At 47.1% G+C, this 24815-nt stretch overlaps 1 protein-coding gene across 1 annotated transcript in view; it reads right to left on the bottom strand.

Annotated features, from left to right (window-relative positions):
• COL22A1 (collagen type XXII alpha 1 chain) overlaps positions 1-24815 on the bottom strand; it is a 196442-nt gene that overhangs the window by 149108 nt on the left and 22519 nt on the right. Inside the window, exons 2-3 of the mRNA XM_081873968.1 lie at positions 24552-24716; positions 21778-22344 (exon numbers count right to left, since the gene is read on the bottom strand). Of these exons, the coding sequence (XP_081730094.1) occupies positions 21778-22344; positions 24552-24642 (658 nt within the window). The 5' untranslated portion in view covers positions 24643-24716. The remainder of the gene's footprint in view (positions 1-21777; positions 22345-24551; positions 24717-24815) is intronic.

Below are 24815 nucleotides of genomic sequence, written 5' to 3'. Positions count from 1 at the left end.
ACAGAACACACTGCAGTAAATCAGCACCACACACAGCAGAGCTCTTTCTGTCCAATATGGGCCCTGAACACAGCTGTCCCTAGTATAGAGTCCCAAGGCTGCTTCTGCTTCTGCACAGCTTGACCTCGTCTGGCTTGGCAACGAAACCTTGCAGTCGGTGAAGCTCTGTCAGATCCCTAAATGAAACAAAGACAAATCGCCTTTCTGAAGCCCAGTAGCACGCCAACCCCGGAGGGATGTATGAACAGGTCAGACTTCTGCAGCTGCCAGTTCCTGGGGGTCACGGCCGGATTGAACACCCTGCGTTGTTCACCCAGCAAGAATCTTGACAGGTCAATGGTGTGAGGAGAAGTTGATGATGATGTGTCCACAGAGGGGGGAAGTGTACGTTCAAGGGAAGGCTCTCAGAGGAGGATTCTGGAGCCAGCATGCCTGGCACATTAACACTTCGGTTCCATGCTGGAAGGAAGGAGGCCTACTCACAAGTGCAGTGCTTTTTGCAATCAGCCAAGGAAATCCTGTCGCCACTAACTGACTCCTCTGAAAGCCCAGGACCTATGTCACATGCTCAACAGAATCAAGGGACAAAGCTGTTATCTGGGCTGTGTCAAGAAACTCCCCAAGCTCCTTCATCTTACTTGCAAAATTCTAGAACTCTGCATCCTGAAGTGTAGCTGATCCTGACATTTTAAATCCCATTCCAGAAAATGCATCTGGAAAAAGCAGCTCCTCAAAATCAAGGAGAAGAGTCTGGCAGAAGCAAATTCAATGAGTATCCCAAGTGTTGTGGTTGCTGCTGCCCCCTTTGTGGTCCCAAAAAACATACATAAAAAAAAATTTGATCAGCATAGCTGAGCTTCCTTGCACAATTACATCCTAGGTAGAGATTGTTGAGTTTCCCAGTGCCCTCTGGGAATTAACTTTGAAACTGGGGTTTTTACCAGAGGTAGGCTACAAGAAGTTGTCTCTGTTGTTGTTGTTTGTGGGACAATTTGAGGTTTGGGGAAAATTTCATCTATTTCAGGAGCCTTTTTCTTCTGATACCCAGCCTTTATTTTCTTTCTATGGGAATGGGGAAAATGTTGTAGGAGCAAAATCAGAGGGCGAAGATTGAAGGCACTCATCCCAGATGATTCCACACAAATGTAGTCATCACTTTACAATATTGCACAGGGTCCATTCTAGGAGGATTTCTTAACAGACAGAAATTCTTGTAATACAGGCAGAAGTGTTTCCCCCGCAAGTGACAACAGTCACCATTGGATTGAGAAGATGATATCAATAATAGGTCCAGTGGTCAAGAAGGCAGTTTCTGCAAGTTCTGTAGAGGGAAGTGAGGGGCAGATACTGTTCATCAACTGCTCATCAACCTGGAAAGGTAGTCTCTCCAGGAGAATGAAAACTCATACCCTAAACCTCTGCTGCCTTGCAGGATATCTTCAGGAGAAGATGTGACTAAGGAGTCAACTCTTCACAAATTCAGAATGGAGTCCTTAAGACAGTTGGATGGTGCCTTGCATGCTTCCTTCTGGCAACTCCTGTAGCCGAGTTGATGCCAAACACATTGCTCTCTTTTCTTCTTTTCTTTTTAAAATAGTTTTTATTGACTTTTCCTTTCTCATAACAAATATCCAATACCATTACAAAACATTCCTTTTCCAATTCCCCCCCCCCCCCCTCACTGTTGACTTCACTCAGCTTCCATTTCTGGTTTACTACATCAAATGATAAATTCTGCTGTTTGTATTGTAGCAGGAACCCCCCACCCCAATCATTCAGTTTGTACAAACCTCACACACTCACACTCACACACTACATACGCTACGCTTCTGTTATAAATTCATAGAAAATCAACCATACATCGGATTTGCACTGATCCACTTTTATTTTACTCCATGAAGGAAGGACTACAAAATGGGGAAGGCTTGATACAGGGCAGCCATAATCCCTTCAGCATACCAGCACATCCACAGGAGCCCTGCCCAGTTGCTATGCCAACCCTGATGGTCCTAGACAGAAGACAATCAAGATCACAAAGAACTTGCATATGGGAGTGGATTCAGCATGGACTGAAACAAAGGACAATGATCAGATCTTCCCTCTGGGGGCAGGAAACTGCAAACTCCCCTTTGTCTCCTGGAAGTGACTCATGGGGAGGGGGAGAAGGGAACCAGCCAGGTGACAGGGCACTCGGGTTACCACTGCAACTCCTCCCTCAACCCCTCCTTTCTGTAATGTATGCATGATGTTTCTGGGGGTGGGCTTGACCTAGAGGAGTGGAATTTCAAAAGTTTTTATAAGGTCTTGCACACCATTTTTCTGTGTCTTTCCTCTCACCTGCAAGTGAGGGGAGCACCCTGTTGCAACAGTCAATAAAGACCAAGCCTTCAGGCTGCTGATTTGCTCCAATTTACTCTGGTTGGTGTCTTTACTTTTTGTCCAAGGGAGCCCTCGGATTTTTCCGGTATCAGTATATAATACTATGTTATCATATTGTTATAATTCTTGTTCTGCTCTGCTTTTCTTTGGACCAGCAAGCAAAGACTGAGAGGAGGGTCTTCTCATCTGGGAGCCCAGAACTTCCATTCACACTACCCAGGATTGTGCCCCAGGGAGGTCACTTGTTCCAAATGCAGCAGTTCCACTTCACCCCCCAGAAGCACAATCCATTGTCTCTCGAAAGAGATGGATGCCAGCAACCCTGTGCAGAACCTGTTGGAATCTTTTGAAAGATTTCATCAACGTTGTCTCCGAAAATTTTTACACATCACATGGGAAGACAGGCAAACTAATGCCAGTGTACTGGAAGAAGCAAAGATCACCAGTGTCAAAGCAATGATTCTTCAACATCAGCTTTGTCGGACTGGCCATGTTTTGCGGATTCTTGATTATTATCGTCTTCCAAAGCAACTACTCTATTCCGAACTTAAAAATGGAAAGCGTAATATTGGTGCTCAACAACAACAACAAAAAACTCTCTCAAGGCAAATCTAAAAGAAATGTAGTATAAACACCGACAACTGGGAAACACTGGCCTGTGAGCACTCCAATTGGAGAACAGCCTTTACCAAAAGTGTCATGGGTTGGAAGACATTTGAACTCAGGAAGGAAAGGAGAAGCATGCTAAGAGGAAGGCACATTTGGCAAACCCTCACTGTAATCAACTCCCACCTGGAAACCTATGTCCTCACTGTGGAAGGACGTGTGGATCCAGAATTGGCCTCCACTGTCACTTATGGGCTCACTGTTAAAACTGTGACCTTCCAGACCTTACGCCAAAGAATAAACGGACATAAATCGGACATCAGGAATCACAAGACAGAGAAACCAGTAGGAGAACATTTCAATCTCCCAGGACATTCTATACAAGATCTCAAAGTAGCTGTTTTACTACAAAGGAATTTCAGAAATAGACTGGAAAGAGAAGCTGCTGAATTACAACTTATCACCAAACTCAAAACCATGAAGAAACCTGGTCTGAACAAAGACCTTGGATTCTTATCTCATTATACATGACAAAGCCATTTTTCACCTTTTCACCCCTTGCTTTTTCCTGTAAGACCTATTGCAGTCGTTAAGAGTTGTCAACAGGCTCATCACAGCTATCTGCCAATCACCCATTCCCACCACCCTTCTGAGTAATACCCCTCCCCACCTTCTCACTATATAGAAGGGTCTGGAAACTTCTGTTTCAGTGTATCTGAAGAAGTGTGCATGCACACGAAAGCTCATACCAAGAACTGACTTAGTTGGTCTTTAAGGTGCTACTGGAAGGAATTTGTTTTGTTAAAACTGTGTTCATGGAAGACAATCTTACTCAGTGATGAGTGACTGCCAAAGAAGAAGAAGAACCTGTGATTGTTGGTAAGGATCAAAGAGAAGATGTCTCTCCCAAAATGCATTTGGAAATGTATTCCCCTCCCCAAAATATACATTTTGGACCCTTTGTTAAGCTGAGAACAGTGCAAAATCGAAATGAATATTCCAATCTGTACATTCATTTGAGAAGTGCAGTTCTGGTTAGTTCATATCAAAAGCTGGGGGAAAAATGGAGCTCAAGCATCCCTGGTTACACCTGAATCTTCATACATGTCAAGAGGATGTTCCAAGCTGTGCTCCTTCTCATATCAATATCTGCAGGACAAACTTTTCCTGCCCTGGAAATGCAGTGATTGGGGAAAGTTAATTTCCTGGTCCTCGGGATCTGGATTCTAAAGTTCAGAATTTAGGTTCTGGGATCTGGAACAGGCTAATACAGGATAGCAGGAGCATAATTTTCTACTATCCCAACACCACATTTAAAGAAGTAATCCTGGGTACCGCATATAAAGGCCACGAGGGTTTCAGACACTTGCCACGCTTCACCGTACTTTGTCAAAGTTAAGAACTATTTAGCAAGAGGGCTGCTTTGAAGTCACCCGTTGGCCCCGAAGGATGAAAAAGACAAAGTGGGCATAGCGAGAACTGTCCAATAAAAAACATCACCTTCTTTATTGTGGCTCTCTCCGGACAAGGATGGCAGGATTAAACCTAATGGCCTCCCGCCTGCGTGGGACGATTATAGCCTCAGGTTGTAAATCACAGCCAGGCAACAAGCTGAACTCTGTCACATTTGCCAGATGCCAACATTTGTCTAGGTAGAAACTCTTTCCTCCTCCTCCTCTTCCTTGGTCTCTGCTCAAAAATCCCATGAAAGGTCAATTGTTCTTCTCTCTTTGTTAAGGCTACATAGACAGATGGTTTTTAAGGAAGGGTGTTTTATCCCTACCCACATAAAAAAGCAAATGCCACCAGAAGGATTTGAGTAAATATTTTGAAGGAAATAAATACCCTTGGAAAGCACTTAAGAAAATGTGGATATTTAGCCCTGACCTGGCTGGCACAGTGGCTGGCTGCAGCAAAAGGAAGGGCAAATAACAAATTTAAGGGGCAAGGCAGAGTCTTGGCTGTATCATGGCCCAAACCAGCCACTATATAAAAGCACTTCTGCAAACAAGCCTAGAAAATCATGCAGAGAATGGTGGTCAGCTGATTATCTGCAGGATAGATGGGGACTGCACTATCCCTTGGCCTGATCTGTGCTGTGTGCTGATGGGCTGGGGGGTTAGAATTGGCTTTGCACCCAGTCCAGGGTGGAAGCGATGGGGCATAGGGCCAGCCATGAAAGCCTGGCGAGTCTGTGAAGGGACAGGCAGAGCCCTGGGGTACTTTAAACCCATTGATCTTTGTTCTGGCAAATGGTAAGAGATGAACTGCATGCCAGACACTTGAGCTGGGTAGAAATTGTTATTTTTTAGTCCACTTTCTGAAATTGGCCATTTGGCTTTTAGTGTGGTGAGAATAGATAGGAACGATGGCCTTTTTCAAAGGGTAGTTGATTCACTGGTTCTAGTTTCAAATAGGATGCCTGATTTCTCAAATGTATGTCTTGTTCAAAGGGTGCTGAAAGCCATGCAAATTTGTCACATAATTGTTTTCAACTCATTTTTTAAAATTCAGTCAAACCCTGTTACTGTCTTAAAAGGCTGAGCGCCTCAAAGCCCTGTATTGCACAGCTGTTCTGGTATAGAAGAGCGACTTTTACAGTCAGTTGGGCTGCACATACACTTCCTCGATTAAAAGTAATCAAAATGATTTATTGAAAACGCCTTCTGATTTGTCGTGCAGCATTACATGGTTGTTTACTGGAATTTGCTCGGGAAGAATCCTGATTTATTTTTTATTTTTTAAAAAAACATCCAGCAGATGTCACTGCAGCTCACTAATGCAATTTCTCAGATTCCATATTTGTATCAGATCCCTGCTTAGGGTTGTTTCACAGAGAGAGAGAGAGAGAGAGAGAGAGAAGAATAATTATAAGAGGGGCAAGTAGTGTCTTTTCAACCATGCTAAAGGTAAAGGTAAAGGGACCCCTGACCGTTAGGTCCAGTCGTGGTCGACTCTGGGGTTGCAGTGCTCATCTCACTTTATTGGCCGAGGGAGCCGGCGTACAGCTTCCGGGTCATGTGGCCAGCATGACTAAGCCGCTTCTGGCAAACCAGAGCAGCACACAGAAACGCCGTTGACCTTCCCGCCAGAGCGGTACCTATTTATCTACTTGCACTTTGACGTGCTTTCGAACTGCTAGGTTGGCAGGAGCTGGGACCGAGCAACGGGAGCTCACCCCATCGCGGGGATTCGAACCACCGACCTTCTGATTGGCAAGTCCTAGGCTCTGTGGTTTAACTCACAGCGCCAACCGCATCCCTTTTCAACCATGCTACTGTTATTCTAAAGCAGCAATGCAGCAGCAAGCAAAGGCTCTAACAGCTCAGACAGCTGCTAGTGGCTGGAAAGCCAAACAGGATGTGTGTGACTGCTGCCATGGAAACAAAGGGGCAGTCCATCCTTATTGAGCACAGGATATGAGCTCAGTGTGTGTCATATGACCTGTACAGGATGTACATGGGTGGAGTTTGGAGTTTCTCTCTGTTTTGTTGAAGAGAGCAGACATCTTTACTGTATGACTGCTATAGACAGGAATAAAAGCAATGTAGTTACATTTCTGTCTGTGTCTCATTCCCCTCCCTGGGGCTATGCAGGGAGGAGGAGAAGGAGGAGAAGCAGTTGGTGTGTTTTTCTCACAGCCTGAGGAAAATCGCCGGAACGGACCTCGTGTGTTTTTTCCTGCCGGGAGTCGCCGGAGGGAGGTCAAAGGAATTCAGCCGGTGCCTGCAGATAGGCACATACCTCTGACCGAGCCTGAATTCTAACAGCTACTTATACGTTAAACATATTTTCTAGGGTGTGAGGGGAATAGCACCCATTTGATGAACTGTGTGTTTCCCATCATAACATCAGCTGTTCAGTTATATGGGAATTATTTGCTTGATTTCTCTCCAACCCATCCAGCCTCAATATATGGGACACCCTTTTGAAAATGCACCCATGTGGCACAGCATACCAAATTCATGACAATAGTACCTTGGTTCCCAAACATCTTGGCTCCTGAACAAATCGGCTCCCGAACAGCGCAACCCCGGAAGTGAGTGTTCCAGTTTGTGAAAGTTTTTCAGAAGCCGAACGTCCGACACCGATTCTGCAGCTTCCGATTGGCTGCAGTAAGCTCCTGCAGCCAATCAGAAGCTGTGCCTTGGTTTTCGAACCATTTCAGAAGTCAAACGGACTCCTAGAACGGATTTAGCTCGAGAACCAAGGTACCGCTGTATCTCTGATTCCCTACAACCAACCACGTCAAAAAAAAAAACCGTGCACATTTGTATCCCAGGTTGTTGAGACTGTCAGTCTGCCCTAGTGACCTGTAATAGGGTACCCAGCCACTTGTCAGTTTGGTAACATTTTACAGGAAGGAGATACCCCATTAATTATTATTATTACTCTTATTAATTAAACTTGCATATCACCCTTCACCTGAAGATCATTGGTCAGTTCACAACATAAAAAAAGAAAATGAGGACACAAAATACATAATAAACAAATACAAATACAAGTCAATAACCACCCCCTCCCGCAATCACATTTCAAAGGTCATAGAAGGTTTAATCAGTCCAAGGCCAGATTGAAGAGTAACGTTTTTGCCTGACACGAAATATATGCAATGAAGGCTCCAGGCAAGCCTCTCTGGGGAGAGCGCTCCCAGAGAAGGGAGCCACCACAGATAAGGCCCATCCTTGTGTTGCCACCCTCTGGATCTCTAGCGGAGGAGGCACACAAAGAAGGGCTTCAGGAGATGATCACAAGGTCCAGGTTGGTTCATATGGAGAGAGGCAGTCCTTGAGTTATTGCGGTCATGTAAAGCAACAACAACAACTAGGATAGGTGCCAACAAACTGCTTATTAGGTGGGGAGGAGGCACAGTTGTCCATTCCCACAATCCCAGCACATCTAGTTTCCTTCTAGTCTCAGAACAGTTCCCATCAGATGTCTAAGCTACTCACCCAGACCCTCCAAGGGCCCTTATTTTCCAGGGATGCCCCTGATTTAGAGCAGCCGTTCTGGTTTCTGATTTGATCCTGGAATGTCCCACTTTTCCTTTGTTGTTGTTTAGTCATTTAGTCATGTCCGATTTCTTCGTGACCCCATGGACCAGAGCACTCCAGGCACTGCTGTCTTCTACTGCCTCCCGCAGTTTGGTCAAACTCATGCTGGTAGCTTCAAGAACACTGTCCAACCATCTCGTCCTCTGTCGTCCCCTTCTCCTTGTGCCTTCCATCTTTCCCAACATCAGGGTCTTTTCCAAGGAGTCATCTCTTCTCATGAGGTGGCCAAAGTATTGGAGCCTCAACTTCAGGATCTGTCCTTCCAGTGAGCACTCAGGGCTGATTTTCTTAAGAATGGATAGGTTTGATCTTCTTGCAGTCCATGGGACTCTCAAGAGTCTCCTCCAGCACCAGAATTCAAAAGCATCAATTCTTCGGCGACCAGCCTTCTTTATGGTCCAGCTCTCACTTCCATACATCACTCCTGGGAAAACCATAGCTTTAACTATACGGACCTTTGTTGGCAAGGTGATGTCTCTGTTTTTTAAGATGCTGTCTAGTTTTGTCATTGCTTTTCTTCCAAGAAGCAGGTGTCTTTTAATTTCATGACTGCTGTCACCATCTGCAGTGATCCACTTTTCCTTAGGATGTCCCTATTTTCATAGGAGAAATGTTGGAGGGTATGGTGGGATGTCCCTATTTTCAATGAACAAATGTTGGAGGGTATGGAGTTATCCAACCCTTAAGCCGTCTGAAGGCAATCCTGTACAGTGGTGCCTCGCAAGACGAAATTAATTCGTTCCGCAAGTTTTTTCTTCTTGCGAGTTTTTCGTCTTGCGAAGCACGGTTTCCCATAGGAATGCATTGAAAATCAATCAATGTGTTCCTATGGAGACCGTCCTGGGACAGAGGGGAAGCGCCACGCGCCTTCCCCTCTGTCCCCAGACCTGTTTAAAGCAAGGGGCGGTGGGGAGAAGATTGCTTCTCCCCGTTGCCTGCCGCGCAATCTCTGGGGACCTGTTTTAAAGCAAGGGAAGGGGCAGCGGGGAGAATCGCTTCTCCCCGTTGCTGCCCCTTGGTTCAAAAGGGGTCCAGGGAGAAAGGGGAAGGCGCGCACGCCTTCCCCTCTGTCCCCGGAGATTGCGGGGCTGGCAACAGGGAGAAGCGATCTTCTCCCCGCCGCCCCTTGCTTCAAAAGAGGTCCGGGGACAGCGGGGAAGACGCGCTGCGCTTCCCCGCTATCCCCGGAGCTTGCGGGGATAGCTTCGTTTTGCGAAGCAAGCCCATAGGGAGATGCGTCTTGCGAAGCGGCAAAGAAAACGAAAAACTCCTTCGTCTAGCGAGTTTTTCGTCTTCCGAAGTGTTCGTCTTGCGGGGCACCACTGTATAGGGAAGTGGTGTTTTGTGTTTTTTTAATGTTTAATATTTTATTATGTTTTTTATATATGTTGGAAGCTGCCCAGACTGGCTGGGGCAACCAGGTAAGATGTGTGGGGTATAAATAGTAAAATTATCATTATGGAATGGGACATCCCTATTTACATTGGAGAAATGTTGGGGGGTATGCTCACCTAGAGGGGGTTATCCCTACTCGGGACCCCAGGGGGACAACCATCTGTTTTGGGAACCTCTAACTCTGCTTACATCAGAGGGCTTGACTAGCTGCTCCACGAGGCTGTCTCCAACTCTAGGATTCTCTTCAAGAGGAAAACCGGATGCTGCCTCATACTGTGTCAAATCAGTTGTCCAATCAGTACTGTATACAGTGGCAGGCAGTGGTTCTCCAGGGTTTCAGACAGAGGTGTCTTCCAGTCCTATCTGGAGATCCCAAGGATTAAATTGGGCACCTTCTGCAGAAGATGTTCTTCTTCCTCCATAGCCAGCTTCCCTGGGTCCTAAGAGTCCACGACCTTCCAAGGGAGTCCGTTCCACAGCTAAGCAGCCCTTGCTGTCAGAAAGTCCTTCCTAATGTGTTATGTACTGAGTCGAATAGGATCCAAACTGCAGCAGTCTGATTGGTCCTAGAACAATAGGATCCAAAAGGCAGCAGTCTGATTGGTCCTAGAACAATAGGATTCAGAATGCAGCAGTCTGATTGGTCCTCGAACAATGCAGCAGTATGATTGGTTGGCAGGAACCACCCAATCATGCTCCAGATTGAAGTGAATCCACAACCTGATTGGTTTACAGTACAATTCCGGAATTAGCCAATCATGTGCAGCCCATTGTGTAAATAATGTATATAAGGCAGATACTTTGAGGGGACTTTCATTCATTCCTCCTCACCACTATGAGCTGAATAAAGAGCATGAAATCACTTTGCGACTCCGAGTATATTTCACTGGCGACGAAGGTGGGATCCCGCTGAGCTGACTGCCACACACAGCACCGCAGCACCGCCACCTGCCGCACCGCTGCCTCGCACCGTGTATCCAAGCTTCAGCTCCGGGACACAAGGAACTCAGAATGGCAACTGACAGCAACTTCTCGCCGTTCAACCCAGCATCTGGAGACTGGGAAGCGTACGCCTCCCGTTTCACCTTCCTCCTAGAAGCCAAAGGGGTCACCGATGATGAAGACGCCAAGAAGAGGGCAATATTCTTCAGCGTCTGCGGAGAGGAGACATTTGAAATCGCCCGGGCTCTCCTTGCGCCTGAAGACGTTGCTACTGTTCCATACAAAACAATAATGGAACAGCTGAAGGGGCACTTTTCACCACAGCCCTCAGTGGTGGCTCGTCGAAATGCCTTCTACGCAAAGCGGCAAGCCCCTGGGGAAACCATAACTGGGTTTGTGACCTCTCTCCGCCAAGCCGCCCGGTTCTGCAACTTCTCAGAGCTGGAGAGCATGCTTCATGACCGCCTCGTCGGTGGCCTGAGGGATGAGAAGCTGCAACGACGCCTCTACGCTAAGAAGAACCTAACGTTCCAGGTCGCTCTGGAGGAGGCCCTGGCAACGGAAGCTGCCGAGAGGTCGACACAAGAGGCACGGCCGAGCCAGCCGTCCCAACCGAGGGTCCACCATGAAGACCTCACCGACGACTCAGGATCTGACAGGGAGGAGGTGCACCGAGTACAGCAGCGCACTCAAGCAGCCCACATACCACAGCTGCCTCGACGAGAAGGAGGGAACTGCGCAAGCTGTGGAGAAAGTCATGAGAGGAGGACCTGCCGTTTCCGCAATGCAGAGTGCAGACAGTGCAGAAAATCGGGACACATCGCCCGGGTGTGTCGGGCTCGGCCCACCCGACACCAGGCATCAGACGACCAATCCAAGAACCCCAGGTCCCGGGGCCCAACGCACCAAGGCAACTCGACAGAGCTCACGGACTTCCAGGTATACCAGTTGCCCCACCCCAACATAGAGAAAATTTATGTAGAGGTACAGATAGAGGGGGCCCCATGCCGCATGGAGCTTGACACGGGTTCAACTCTATCCATAATCTCGGCAAGGACCTTAAGGAAACTGTGTCCTACTGGGGGTCCCAAACTCAGGCCGGCCCCATTCACCCTCCGGGACTTCCAGAAACGTAAGGTCCCCACAATGGGGGTGGGGACCTTCAGGGTGCAATACCGAGGGCGGACGCGGCAACTGGACTTGCTTGTGGTCAAGGGCCCCTACATTAGCTTACTGGGATTGGCATGGTTTGGACCACTGGGGCTAGCTGTCACCGGGGTGAACCACACTAGCTTACAAGTGGACGTGGACGCCATATGCAAGGAATTTCCGGGGGTTTTCGATGGGAAATTGGGACAGTATACGGGCCCCCCCATTGCTCTACAGCTTGACCCCGCAGTACGACCAGTCAGGCTCAAGGCCCGCCGGGTCCCGTTCGCTCTGAAACCCCGTATAGACGAGGAATTGGACCGGCTCGTGGAGCAAGGAGTGCTGGAACCGGTACCTAATGCCCCCTGGGAAACCCCAATCGTCACACCTGTCAAGCCTAATGGCTCAGTCCACATCTGCGCAGACTACAAATGTACCATAAACAAGGCCCTCACGGCCCATGCATACCCAGTGCCAGTGGTCAGCCATGTCCTTGCCACCCTGGCTGGGTCGAAAATTTTTGGCAAGCTGGACTTGGCCCAAGCATATCAACAGCTGCCAGTAGATGAGGCAACAGCAGAGGCACAGACGATTGTGACGCACAGAGGAGCATTCAGGGTAAAGCGGCTGCAATTCGGTATCAGCGTGGCACCAGGCATATTCCAGAATCTAATGGACTCTCTCCTTAAAGGGATTCCTGGCGTCACCCCCTTCTTCGATGATGTGTTGATTGCCAGGCCCACACCAGAGGAGTTTGAGGACCGCCTCCGCACCGTTCTGCACCGTTTCCAGACAGCGGGTCTCAAGGTAAAGCGGGAAAAATGTCTACTAGGAGTGCCCCAGGTGGACTTTCTGGGATTCATGGTGGACGCAGAAGGGGTCCACCCGACTGGGGACAAGGTACGGGCCATTTGTGATGCCCCAGCGCCCAGGAACAAGACTGAACTTCAGGCCTTCTTGGGACTATTGAACTTTTACCATTCCTTCCTTCCCCACAAGGCGGCGGTAGCGGAGCCCCTACACAGACTCCTGGACAAGCGGGCCCCTTGGGTGTGGGGCCATCGCCAGGAGGCCGCATTCCAGGAAGTCAAGGACTTGCTTGTCTCAAACTCGGTCTTGGCACACTTCGACGAGAGGCTGCCGGTGGTGCTAGCATGCGACGCCTCACCCTATGGCATTGGCGCTGTCCTGGGACACCAACTCCCAGATGGAAGAGAGGTACCGGTGGCATACTTTTCCCAGACACTCAACGCAACCGAGCGGAACTACTCACAAATCGACAAGGAGGGCCTGGCAATCGTGAAGGGAGTAAAAAAATTCCATGATTTCTTGTATGGGCGGCCCTTCACCGTGGTGACTGACCACAAACCGTTGCTTGGCTTGTTTGCCCCCGAAAAGCAGACCCCCCAAGTGCTGTCTCCTCGTGTCCTCAGGTGGTCAATTTTCCTTGCCAGCTACCAGTATGCACTGATTCACCGCCCTGGGAAGGCGATGGGCCATGCGGACGCCCTCAGCAGGCTACCACTACCAGAAACAGGCCCCGACCCGGCACCTGCACAAGAGGTTATGAGCCTGGAGCTGCTTCCCGACCGCCCCATTCAGGCACAAGAAGTTGCACACCATTCCAAGAAAGATAGGGTCATCTCCCGGGTCCTGGACTGGGTGTGGAGGGGATGGCCCAGCAGCAGCCCCGGGCCAGAATTCGCCAGCTACACAACCCGCAAACATGAACTGTCGGCCCACAAGGGGTGCCTGTTATGGGGAAGCAGGGTCGTTGTTCCCCAGCCCCTCCGCAAAAGGGTCCTCACAGCCCTACACGAGACACACCCAGGGGTAGTAAGAATGAAGGCCCTTGCCAGGAGTTATGTGTGGTGGCCGGGGATCGACGGAGAGATAGAGGCCTGGGTCAAACACTGCCAGGCCTGCCAAGAATCCCGCCCAGATCCCCCAAGGGCCCCAGTCCAGTCCTGGGAGTCTGCCCGAGCACCATGGTCACGCCTGCATGTGGACTTCGCTGGCCCCTTTCAGGGGAAAACATTCTTCATAGTGGTGGACTCCTACACCAAATGGCTGGAAGTCGCACTGGTACCATCCACTTCTACATCCGCAGCCATCCGGGTACTACGCAGGCTGTTTGCAACGCACGGGCTCCCTGACACTCTCGTCTCAGACAACGGGACTGCATTTACGTCAGGAGAATTCCAAACCTTCACAGCGCAGAACGCCATCCGCCACATCCGTTCGGCGCCATTCCACCCTGCCACCAATGGCCAAGCAGAACGCATGGTGCGGACCACCAAGGACACCCTTCGCCGCATGACGCAAGGGGATTGGGAGTACCGCCTTGCCACATTCCTTCTAGCACAGCACAGCACCCCCAGCTCAACGACTGGCCGGAGCCCCGCTGAACTACTAATGGGTCGGCGCCTTGCAATCAGATTGGACCGCCTTCACCCCGATAGAGCTCAGGATGAGGTAGGGGTGGGGGAAGGCAGGAACCCCCGGACCTTCGAGGCCCAGGACCCAGTGTACGCAAAGAATTTTGGGGCAGGCCCTGCATGGGTACCCGCCACAGTCACCAGGGTCACTGGCCCCGTGTCGTACGAGGTGCTAACGGATGGGGGGCAATGCTGGCGCCGCCACTGTGACCAGATACGGCGACGATTCCCGGGAGAAAACCAGGAGGAGGAGGACAGGTCAGAGGAGTCCCAGGGGAACAGTGGGGCAGTGAGGCCCATAGAGCAGCAGGGGCCAGCAGGAGAGGCAGAACCAGTAAATACAGAGAGGTCCCGGGAGGCCGAAAGGACACCGGAACCAGAACCACGACTGAGCGAGCCGGTTGCGCCAGACCAAACAGCCCCATCACAGCCAGCATCCTTGGAACACGAGCCAGAACCAGAACCCCGGACCAGGGAACACCCCAGGCCGCAACGCACACGTAGGCCGCCAGCGTACCTTGAGGACTATGAATGCGACCTCCCGGGCAGGACTGGAACTTAGAGGGGAGGGGTGTTATGTACTGAGTCGAATAGGATCCAAACTGCAGCAGTCTGATTGGTCCTAGAACAATAGGATCCAAAAGGCAGCAGTCTGATTGGTCCTAGAACAATAGGATTCAGAATGCAGCAGTCTGATTGGTCCTAGAACAATGCAGCAGTATGATTGGTTGGCAGGAACCACCCAATCATGCTCCAGATTGAAGTGAATCCACAACCTGATTGGTTTACAGTACAATTCCGGAATTAGCCAATCATGTGCAGCCCATTGTGTAAATAATGTATATAAGGCAGATACTTTGAGGGGACTTTCATTCATTCCTCCTCACCACTATGAGCTGAATAAAGAGCATGAAATCACTTTGCGACTCCGAGTATATTTCATAATGCTTAGTCAGAATCTCCTTGCTTGCAATTTGAATCCATTGGTTTGGATCCTACCCTCTGGAGCAGCAGAAAACAAGTTTACACACCTCCAATGTGACAGTCCTTTAGATATTTAAAGGCAATTATCATATCACTTGTAAGGGACATGGGTGGCACTATGGGTTAAGCCACAGAGCCTAGGGCTTGCTGATCAGAAGGTCGGCAGTTCGAATCCCCATGACGGGGTGAGCTCCCATTGCTCGGTCCCTGCTCCTGCCAACCTAGCAGTTCAAAAGCACGTCAAAGTGCAAGTAGATAAATAGGTACCACTCCGGCGGAAAGGTAAACAGCGTTTCCATGCGAGATGAGCGCCGCAACCCCAGAGTCAGCCACGACTGGACCTAATGGTCAGGGGTCACTTTACCTTTACCTATCATATCACCTCTCGGTTTTCTCTGCTCAGGATTGTTCCTGCTATTGCTGGCATTCTTTTCATTAACAGACTGCACTACGCTTTGAAAATCCCAAGGAACTTTCCAAAGGAAGGATCTTAAATAATAATAATAGTAATAATAGTAATAATAGTAATAATGAAACAGGGGATTTACATTAGTGAAGCATCTTTGAATTCAGCCCTTGGAGAAGCCAGGAGTGATATGCAAAACCCTTGCTCTGTCTCAGCGCTTTCCCCTGCACATATTGCTACAAAACACAACTTGGCAGATTCTCAAACCACATTGCCCCTCTGCAGCCTTATGCGCAAGCAAAGTTTTCAGCTTGTTGCCAGTCATCTCCATGGCCCCATGCCTTGCCTTCTAATCAGCAGTGGAAGTTTAGGGTTCCCACTCTTCCACCAACTCCACTATAACCTCTGTTCCTGGGAGGCATCGATTCGCTACAGCTGCTTAAGTAATCAAAGAGACAGAATTACATGTCTAGACTTGAGCAGTACTCTTCCTCCCCTCACCAAGAGTCTGAAAGGTGGGAAGGGAAATCAGCTGTGAGAATCAAAATTTCAGGGGAAGTGACATCCGTTAGATGTTTGGTTAAAAGAATGTAGAATTGGAAAGTTCCATTAGAAAGCTGCAGTCCAAAGGGGAGCTGGGCTTCATCAAAAGCAGAATGACATCAGCTAACGTTTTTTCACCTCCAAAGGGGCAGTCTTCCATTGGCTCCCGAGACAGACAGATCCCAGCCAAGTTCTGCTTTGTGACTAGGGATAGACAAATCTGTCAATTTGGATTTCTCTCAGTTTAACTTTTCATCCCCAAATCTTAAGTTTGGTTCTTTACATCAGTTTGCAAAATTCTTTTTCTTTTTATCATGTGAACCGCCCTGAGACCAGGGAGTACTGGGCGGTATATAAATTCAATAAAAATTACTATTTTTTTTTGAAATCCTTCTGAGGATTCATCAACTTTCTAAGGCGAATCCTAATATACACATTTTTGCATGCAATTTCCCCTAATATATACATTTGTGAACAATGATTGTACCTAATACAATGCACTTTTGCATGTTATTGACATTGCTATGTTCCTTCATGCAGACCCTTTACCCTAGGTAAAGGTAAAGGGACCCCTGACCATTAGGTCCAGTCATGACCGACTCTGGGGTTGCGGCGCTCATCTCACTTTATTGGCCAAGAGAGCCAGCATACAGCTTCCGGGTCATGTGGCCAGCATGACTAAACCGCTTCTGGCAAACCAGAGCAGAGTACAGAAACACCATTTACCTTCCTACCGGAGCGGTACCTATTTATCTACTTGCACTTTGACATGCTTTCGAACTGGTAGGTGGGCAGGAGCAGGGACCGAGCAATGGGAGCTCACCCCGTCACGGGGTTTCGAACCACCAACCTTCTGGTAGGCAAGTCCTAGGCTCTGTGGTTTAACCCACAGCGCCACCCGCATCCCTAGACCCTTTACCCTAGTACATGCTTTTTGGACACATGATTTGGCTGGGAAACTGCATTGCAAAATTCTCAGAAGTGAAAATTCTGAAGGATAGTGATGTTTCAGTTCACATTTTGTTTTGGAAAGTGCAAACTAAGTAAGTTTTCATTTAAATGTGACCTGGATCATATTCTTCTGCATATCTCCTGCACTTTGTGACTCATCCAGCTTGATGCAATCCAGTAGCCACATACTGCCATTTTGGATCTGGGAGGATGCTCAATTGGTATTGGAGTGCAGTGGTGCCAACTTGACTAAAATATTGGGGGCTAAGCCAGCCCAGCCCCACACAATCAGTCACATGATGCAGCACATTCACAAAATTGAATGGCTATGCGCATAAACCTTGGAGGGGGGGCTGACCTCCTCAAATAATTTATTGGGGGGACCAAAGGGACCTTGACCCCCTAGGAGTCGGCTCCTGTGTTGGGGTGTATTTATGGATGCAGCAGAATGAAATGGGGATGCAGAGGTAGTGAGTATTGTACTATTTCAATTGCTTTGTTAGCTGGTGTTTTTTTGGGGGGGAGCTGCATTTTCATGATCCTATAGAAAAAAAACAAAAAGCTTAACAACCAGAAAATAATGGTTTCATTTGGTTTTTATCTCCCTAAGGAGCTGATGGCAATATACAAGGTGACATTAGGTTTCCTCTTCCCAAAAAGCCTACAGGCTCAGGGCATCCCAAATATGAGTTGACCAGTTCTGCCCATTAATAGGAAGCTACATTTTGGAGTACAGCTTTTACAAAATTCCATTGGAAGCTACATACTTAGATGATGGCACCACTCCCATGAGATGGGAAGAACAAATGCTGTCTTCTGTTTCCCTTCCCTAACAGAAAAATGCTGTACATCTGCAGTAATACATCCTGAGATGGGGACAAATTCTTGACTCAGTAGCTCACTGACCCACCCATCATGAATAGCAGGGTTGGTGACCAACGTGACCCCAGTTCCTAGGTTATGTTTGCATTTTGTGGAAGGACAAATCCCATTTTGCACACACACAAAAATAAATCCTCCTCTCATTGGAGCTATAAAACGGGAAGCAAACTAGCCCTCTGGCAATGAGCAAACAAAACTCACAAGAACCTGGTGTATCCTGGGATCAGTTGTTGGTTTGGTACTTTCAAGTAAGCACACACTTTAAGAATGCCACGTAAAGCCAAAATCGGGAGAATCAGCGATTTTAGTTCCTTCTTCAAGTTAGCATCAGAGGAACAATTCTAGGAACAACCCCATGCTCAGAATAAAATGTTGTCATTTTGTTGGCCCACTGGTAGGAGCACCACTAAGCTTGCTTCTAGCTATCGCTGCCACTATGATCCTGGCATTGCATATTATGCTATGGCTTATTTATATATTGCCTTTTGGCCAACAGACCATTGAAAGCAGTGAACAGCATGTCAATCGGTTCCCAAAAATCACAGAGACTGCATTGGCTTGATGACCAGAAATGAACATGAGAATTGGGCCGCATGGTCAGCTGAACTGAGTCCCATTCCAGCTGAACAGGACAAACTAAAGAACATGTTTCACTCTGCCACATCGCCTGTGGTACATGAACACATCTGGGAGAGTGAAACTGTAGAGCCTCAATTCACTCTCCAGATTCCTGTTGAGCCCTCAGGAATTCAGCTAAAATGAGAAAGCATTCATAAAATTGCAAAGTTCCTGGAGGGTTGAAACGAGATACGGTCAAGGAAAAGCCATTTTGGGACCCACGAGACAGACAAAGATTTTGGACCATTCTGGTTTTGTGTGGGATTTTATGGCTTCATGAGTGACACTGAGGGGGCTGAAAAGTATGCAGAGCTGGGGGTGGGGTGGGGAATCACAATTTGTGACATTGCAAGAACTCTGAAACTGGGAGCGGAGCTATGGAAAGAGAAGGAAGCCAGTCAGCCCAAGAGAGACATCCTTCTCTGGAAGGGTGTCATGAATAAATGGCGCAGAAGGTTTCACGAACCCATAAGCTATCATTCCTTGTTCATATCCGCATTATATCATCTAAAGCACCCTTATACCACTTTAAAATTCATGGCTTCCCCCAAAGCACCATTGGAACTGTAGCTGGTTCAAGGTGCTGGGAATTGTAGTTGTCAACAACCCTCACCCCTCTCAATGAACTACAGTTCCCAGGATTCTTTGCGCAAAGCCATAGTTTTCACTATAGTTCACAGTGTGCTTCTAAACTGCCACTGTTTTCAGTGGGATTCAGTCACAAACAGGTGCATTGAGGTTTCACAATTAAAGTTGACTTGCAGCTCTCACACAGAAACATATTCTCACACAGAAAAAGTGGACTTTGCAAGAAGGAAAGGGAAAGAAACCTGCCCTGGAAAGTGTGGGATAATACTTGCTTGATGCAATTGGCATACAACCTCCTAGCAAGCAATTCAGGATGAATGCTCAATAAACAACTTGTTTGCAAGTGACCGTGCAAAGGAAGGAAATGGTCTTCTCTTGACATACAGGGCAGGGTTTCTCAAGAAGTCAAATCTCAGCCATTCCTTCCAAGGTATAAATTCCCAAGCACAGACCGGGAGTGACAAAATGAATGTTTATCAAAGAAAAGTAACTTGTGATGCCCATGGAACCGTGATGAACCCACCACCAATTGGATGCAGTGGTGGAGGGACCTTCTCTGGCACCTGGGGCGGGACACCGAGGGGCGGAGCAAACTGCCCGGTGGCAAATGCATGGCATCCCGTACAGACTGTGCACATGTGGCAGCCCGTACAGTCACCATGTGAGTGGTGCCCTCCCTTTGTATGCCCCTGATTGGACGCATCAACCCGACTGCACCAGAGGACATTTCAACATTAAAACCTGGAGATGATCATACTGTAGGCTGAAAGCAGGAAATCCGTCCTTTTGAGTGTAACTTCATGATGTCAGGGGAGTTTGGGACACTAACCCTGCAATTTCAGCTAGAATAAATAACCGGCTGGTTCCAAAACAAGCAGTGTGCTGCACCACCAAGAGGAGAAAGGAATATTCTTAGCCAGCCAGCACAATCTGAGCTACTTTAATGACAACGTCTCTGTGTTAAGCACATGTAAATCAAAACGAGGTTTCGATATCCAGCTATTTTAGAATGCATTGCTACATGGCATTCCAAAGGCTTAGCCAGATTTCTGCATTGTTGAGATGGAGTCCCTGTATCTTCTCCCCATCAGCTTAGTGAGGGGGATTTTGCTGGGAAGGTTTAGAAGGGGAAGAGCTATTAACAACTTCTCTCTGTCACACTTCCTCTAGTCAGATTCTCAGCCTGCCCAGGCAGCTCAGAATACAGGAATGCAGAGGAAAGAATGGTAAGATTTTGCCCAATGTGTAAATTGAACCTCAGCCACGTTTGTTTCCTATGTCTGCCTTAAACATCTTCTAGCCTCTCAGCTCTCTGAGAACTGACAACTGCCCAAGACCGCAAGTCTGCTGATTCCTATGACAAGACCTTGTCTGATTAGTCTGTATGAAGACCTCCAAGGAGCATATTTCTGAAACTTCTAAAAGAGCACACGAAAAGGTCTAAATCGGCAGGGACACCTCACACACAGAGAAGGGGAGTAGTTCAGTGATAGAGCATCTGGTTGGCATGCAGATCGTCCTAGGTTCAATCGCTGACATCTGAAGGAAGGACTGGAGATCTCAAACTCTGGAAAACCACTGCCAGTTAGGGTAGACAATACTCAACTTGATGGGCCAATGTTCTAACTCAATAGCTGTACATCAGGAATGGAAATATTTAGCCCTCCAGACATTGCTGGACTGCAACTCCCATCATCCCTGACCATCGGCCATGCTGGCTGGGGCTGATGGGAATTGGAGTCTAACAATATGTGTAAGGCCAAAGACTGCTCTGGGGACAAGCCCTCAGATGCAAAATCCAAAGCATTTGGGAGCTTCCTGTAGTCTATTTAATGGTGTGTGGGTGTGTGGGTGTGTGGGTGTGTGGGTGTGTGAAGCCTTTCAATTAAAATAAAATTTAAATGTGCAAAGCTGCTTTCTATGATACATTGGAGGCTGTCTCCATAATGGCCTTTTCATGATGTGCAGTCTGCTTTTTATCAAGTCAGATCATTGGTCCATTTAGCTCAGTATTACCAATACTGACTGGCAGAAGCTTTCCAGAGCTTCTAACAAAAGTTTTTCCCTGTCCTACCAGGGACAGGGATACCACAGATTGAACCCGAGACCTTCTGCATGCAGTGCAGATGTTCAACCACTAAACTGTAGGCCAGGGGTCGGCAAACTTTTTCAGAAGGGGCCAGTCCACTGTCCCTCAGATCTTGTGGGGAGCTGGACTATATTTTTGGGGGGAAATGAATGAATTCCTATGCCCCACAAATAACCCAGAGATGCATTTTATATAAAAGGACACATTCTACTCATGTAAAAACACACTGATTCCCAGACTGTCTGCAGGCCAGATTTAGAAAGCGATTGGGCCAGATCGGGCCCCCGGGCCTTAGTTTGCCTACCCATGCTGTAGGCCTTCTGTCCAACAGAGATCTCTAGATATCAGGCTACTATCCCCTAACTCCCCTAGGTGCCTTTAAGTGAACAAATTGTCTCTCTTTCAACCTTACAAGTCACATAACCATTGAGTGAAGAAAAGTGTGTGATGGCATCATCATATATGAAAGAGTCACATGCTATGTACATTGCTAATTATAATTCCATCAGGTACCCATGAGAGCATGGGTCCAAGGCCACATCCATTGACTTAAATTCAAGTAGAATGCTAAGACAGAAAGAGTACACGTTAAAACATTCTACATAAAATTATTCATTCTTAATCTAAACCTGACATGTGATGGGACTTCAGAGTACCTTCATTTTACCACATCTAATGAAGCCATAGCTCTCCAAGCCCATAGAAGATTGGCTGTGAAAACCTTTGTGCCAAAGAAATGACTTTCTTACTTACTTTCACAAAGCCTTCTCCTCAGTTTCCCACGTATCTTGTCAATAGCATTGTAATCTGAGACATGGAACACATGGGCAGACTTGGGCTCTGAAGCAATTTCATCCAGCTCTTCTTTGAGGGCCTCACCAACCCCTACAGCAAAGATCCTTATGCCTGCTTTATGAGCTGCAGTGGCCGGATCCAAGACATAATCCTGGCTCCGGCCATCCGTCAGAAGAATAGCCACTTTTTTGATGGTGCGGTCGCTTGGCCTTCCACCAGCCTCCATGGAAAAGCTGTATGTGTTGATGTACCGTAGGGCATCACCGGTATTTGTATTGCCTCCGTAGTATTTGATATTCCTTGCAGCTTCTTTGATCTCCTCCCGAGTCCGATATTTCCCAAGCTCAAATTCAGTAGTTGGTCTGTCGCTATAGCGGACAACACCAACCCGGGTTTTGTCTGGTCCGATCTCAAACGTGTCTACCAGATTAGCCACCCACTGGCGGACCTTCTCAAAGTCTTCTTTCCCCACACTGGAGGAGGTGTCCAAGATGAAGACAAGGTCATAGTGGACATTCTTGCAACCTGCAAGGGAAAATTGAGTATCTCCTGAGACATGGTAGAGGAAGACAGCCACCAACATCAGAACATCTGGGGACATTTCTGCTCATCATAGCAATTTCTGCTTGGGGGAATGTGTGGCCAGCCTTCCACAGAACATGTTCCACCTTGGAGAACCATTACCGAGTCTGTCCTTAGAGTTTAGTAAGGCCCAAAGCAGATCTGAAAACAGATTTTGCTTTGTTATGCAAACTTTCTCTCTTTTCTCTCTCTGTTGTGGCTGCTGTGCTTTCGCCTACTCTGTCTGCATGTCTATGAGGCAACTATTTTCTTTTGAAATCTTAACAGACTGCTCTCTGTTCCCCCTCCTTCCATTCCCCTTTAACTCAACATGCTTAAGAACTTCTTGGCAGATCAAGTGTTGCCTGCCTTCAAACCTGCCTTCACAGACAGTAATAGCAAACAGTTGGTATTCCATGTTCTCATTTAAAAGCACCATTATATTTTATTTATTGTCAGCCTGGAGAAATGCTTTCTTTTACAGTGGTGAGAAGTTTTACAAGATTTGTTATATATATACAAATAACAAAACCTAAGTGTTGACAAGGGGGTGAATCGCTGGACTGGAGATTGAGTTTTTTGACAACCGAAGAATTCAATTGCTAAGGAAGTGTTGCTACATGCCAGTGAAGAGCGAGTCAAGGATCAAACCCAGGACACCATTTTGAGAGAGCAATAGGGCATCTTGACCTCATATTTCAAAGCATACATGATTATCCCTGAATAAAGCTTTTAACTTACACCAAGTCACTGCTTTCATGCACTGAATGAATGCAGTTTTAGACCAATGACTTTCAAACTATGTTCCAAAGAGCTTCTTCGGAGGTTTATCAGAGATTCTTCAGAAAGGCTCAGTGAACATAATGTCCTTGAAGGACTCATTGGACTTAGTTACAGATAGGTAGCCGTGTTGGTCTGCCATAGTCAAAACAAAAAAATTCCTTCCAGTAGCACCTTAAAGACCAACTAAGTCAGTTCTTGGTATGAGCTTTCGTGTGCATGCACACTTCTTCAGATACACATTGGACTTAATTAAACTTGCACTGGTTGCTGATATGCTACTAAGCCAGGTTCAAGTTTTGTGAATTAATTTTCAAGGCCCTTAGCAACTTGATACCTTAAGGCTCATCTGATTTTTTAAATCTCTACCCAATCACTGAGGTCTTTTGCATATCTTATATCCACCAGGATCTCATCACTATGGGTCCAATTCTGTAGAACTTCCTCACAGTTGTGATCAGACAGATTCCCTCTCTGTTGATCCTCGGTGAAGACTTCCTTTTTATTATTTCAATTGATCTTAAGCTATAAATGATTAAATAAATCAACAAATAAATAAATAAATGCACTTTTGGAATGCATAGCTCCAGAGAAGCATGTTCTAGGATATGATCTCAGTAGCCATAAGGGCAACAGGAAGATTTAGGAGGCCAGGACAGTCTTCTGTGTGAACTGACAGCGCAGTGTGGAATAGGCCCCAGAATCTGTTGCAACTTGCAGGGATTCCATACCAGAAACAAGGGACCTCTTCAACAAACACAGGCATTCCTAACCACAAATCATTTTTTGTCATACATTTCATTCCTACTGCCAGTTTGTCTCAATCTTCGGCAGTTATATCTATGACTAAGATCACAAGCGTTTATCAGAACATTTGACAATTGATCTAATGAAAGACACATATCCCTTTCAAAATAGCGCATTCCCCTCTTTCTTCCTGAAGTTTAGCAGAGTCCTACATGCGGCCTACAAGAACTACAATGGAGTAGTGGCTATGCATTTTTCTTTAAAGGCAGTTCCCATTGGGTTCAACAGAACTCACTTCCAAGTAAATGTACGTGGGATTGCAACCTGACCTACCAATTGAGAAGTCCTTGATTCACCAGTCACCTTGGCCAAGAACTAGCCAAGTGATCTTGGGTAAGCCACTAGGACTCTACCCCAGTCACCAGAACACAGAGGTAATAAATAATGTTGATCTACCTTCTAGGGTTGTTGTCTGGATTACTGAGGCTCTATATATGAAATGCTTTAAAAATAAATCATGTATTATCTATTTCAGACTTTTGATCTGCTGTCATTCTGCTCTATAGGTTTATCCACCACAACATGTGAAAATCAATAACAAATAATTCATTTATAATTCAATTACAAAGAGTGCCCCTGCTTACCTGCTCTCTGTGCCTGAACGTTCTCTCCACCCCAAAGGAGCAAAAGCAGTATCAAGGTGGAAGGTATCGAGTATCTTCCTGCAAAGGACATGACTCCCTTCTTCTTCTCCAATATAGTATTCCCTTTTTTCCTTCCACAATGGTAGTTATTCTACATATCCATGTCTAGGAGTGGGGAGAGAAAAAGTCACAGGGAAAATTAGAGCAAAATGTATTTATTATGAGAAGGAATCACCAACCCACAAGAGCAGGAGGAGAAAGGGA

Source organism: Podarcis erhardii (genome assembly GCF_964252035.2).
Source record: "Podarcis erhardii genome assembly, chromosome: 8".
NCBI lineage: Eukaryota > Metazoa > Chordata > Lepidosauria > Squamata > Lacertidae > Podarcis > Podarcis erhardii.
This window is presented reverse-complemented; position numbering and strand designations above follow the sequence as displayed.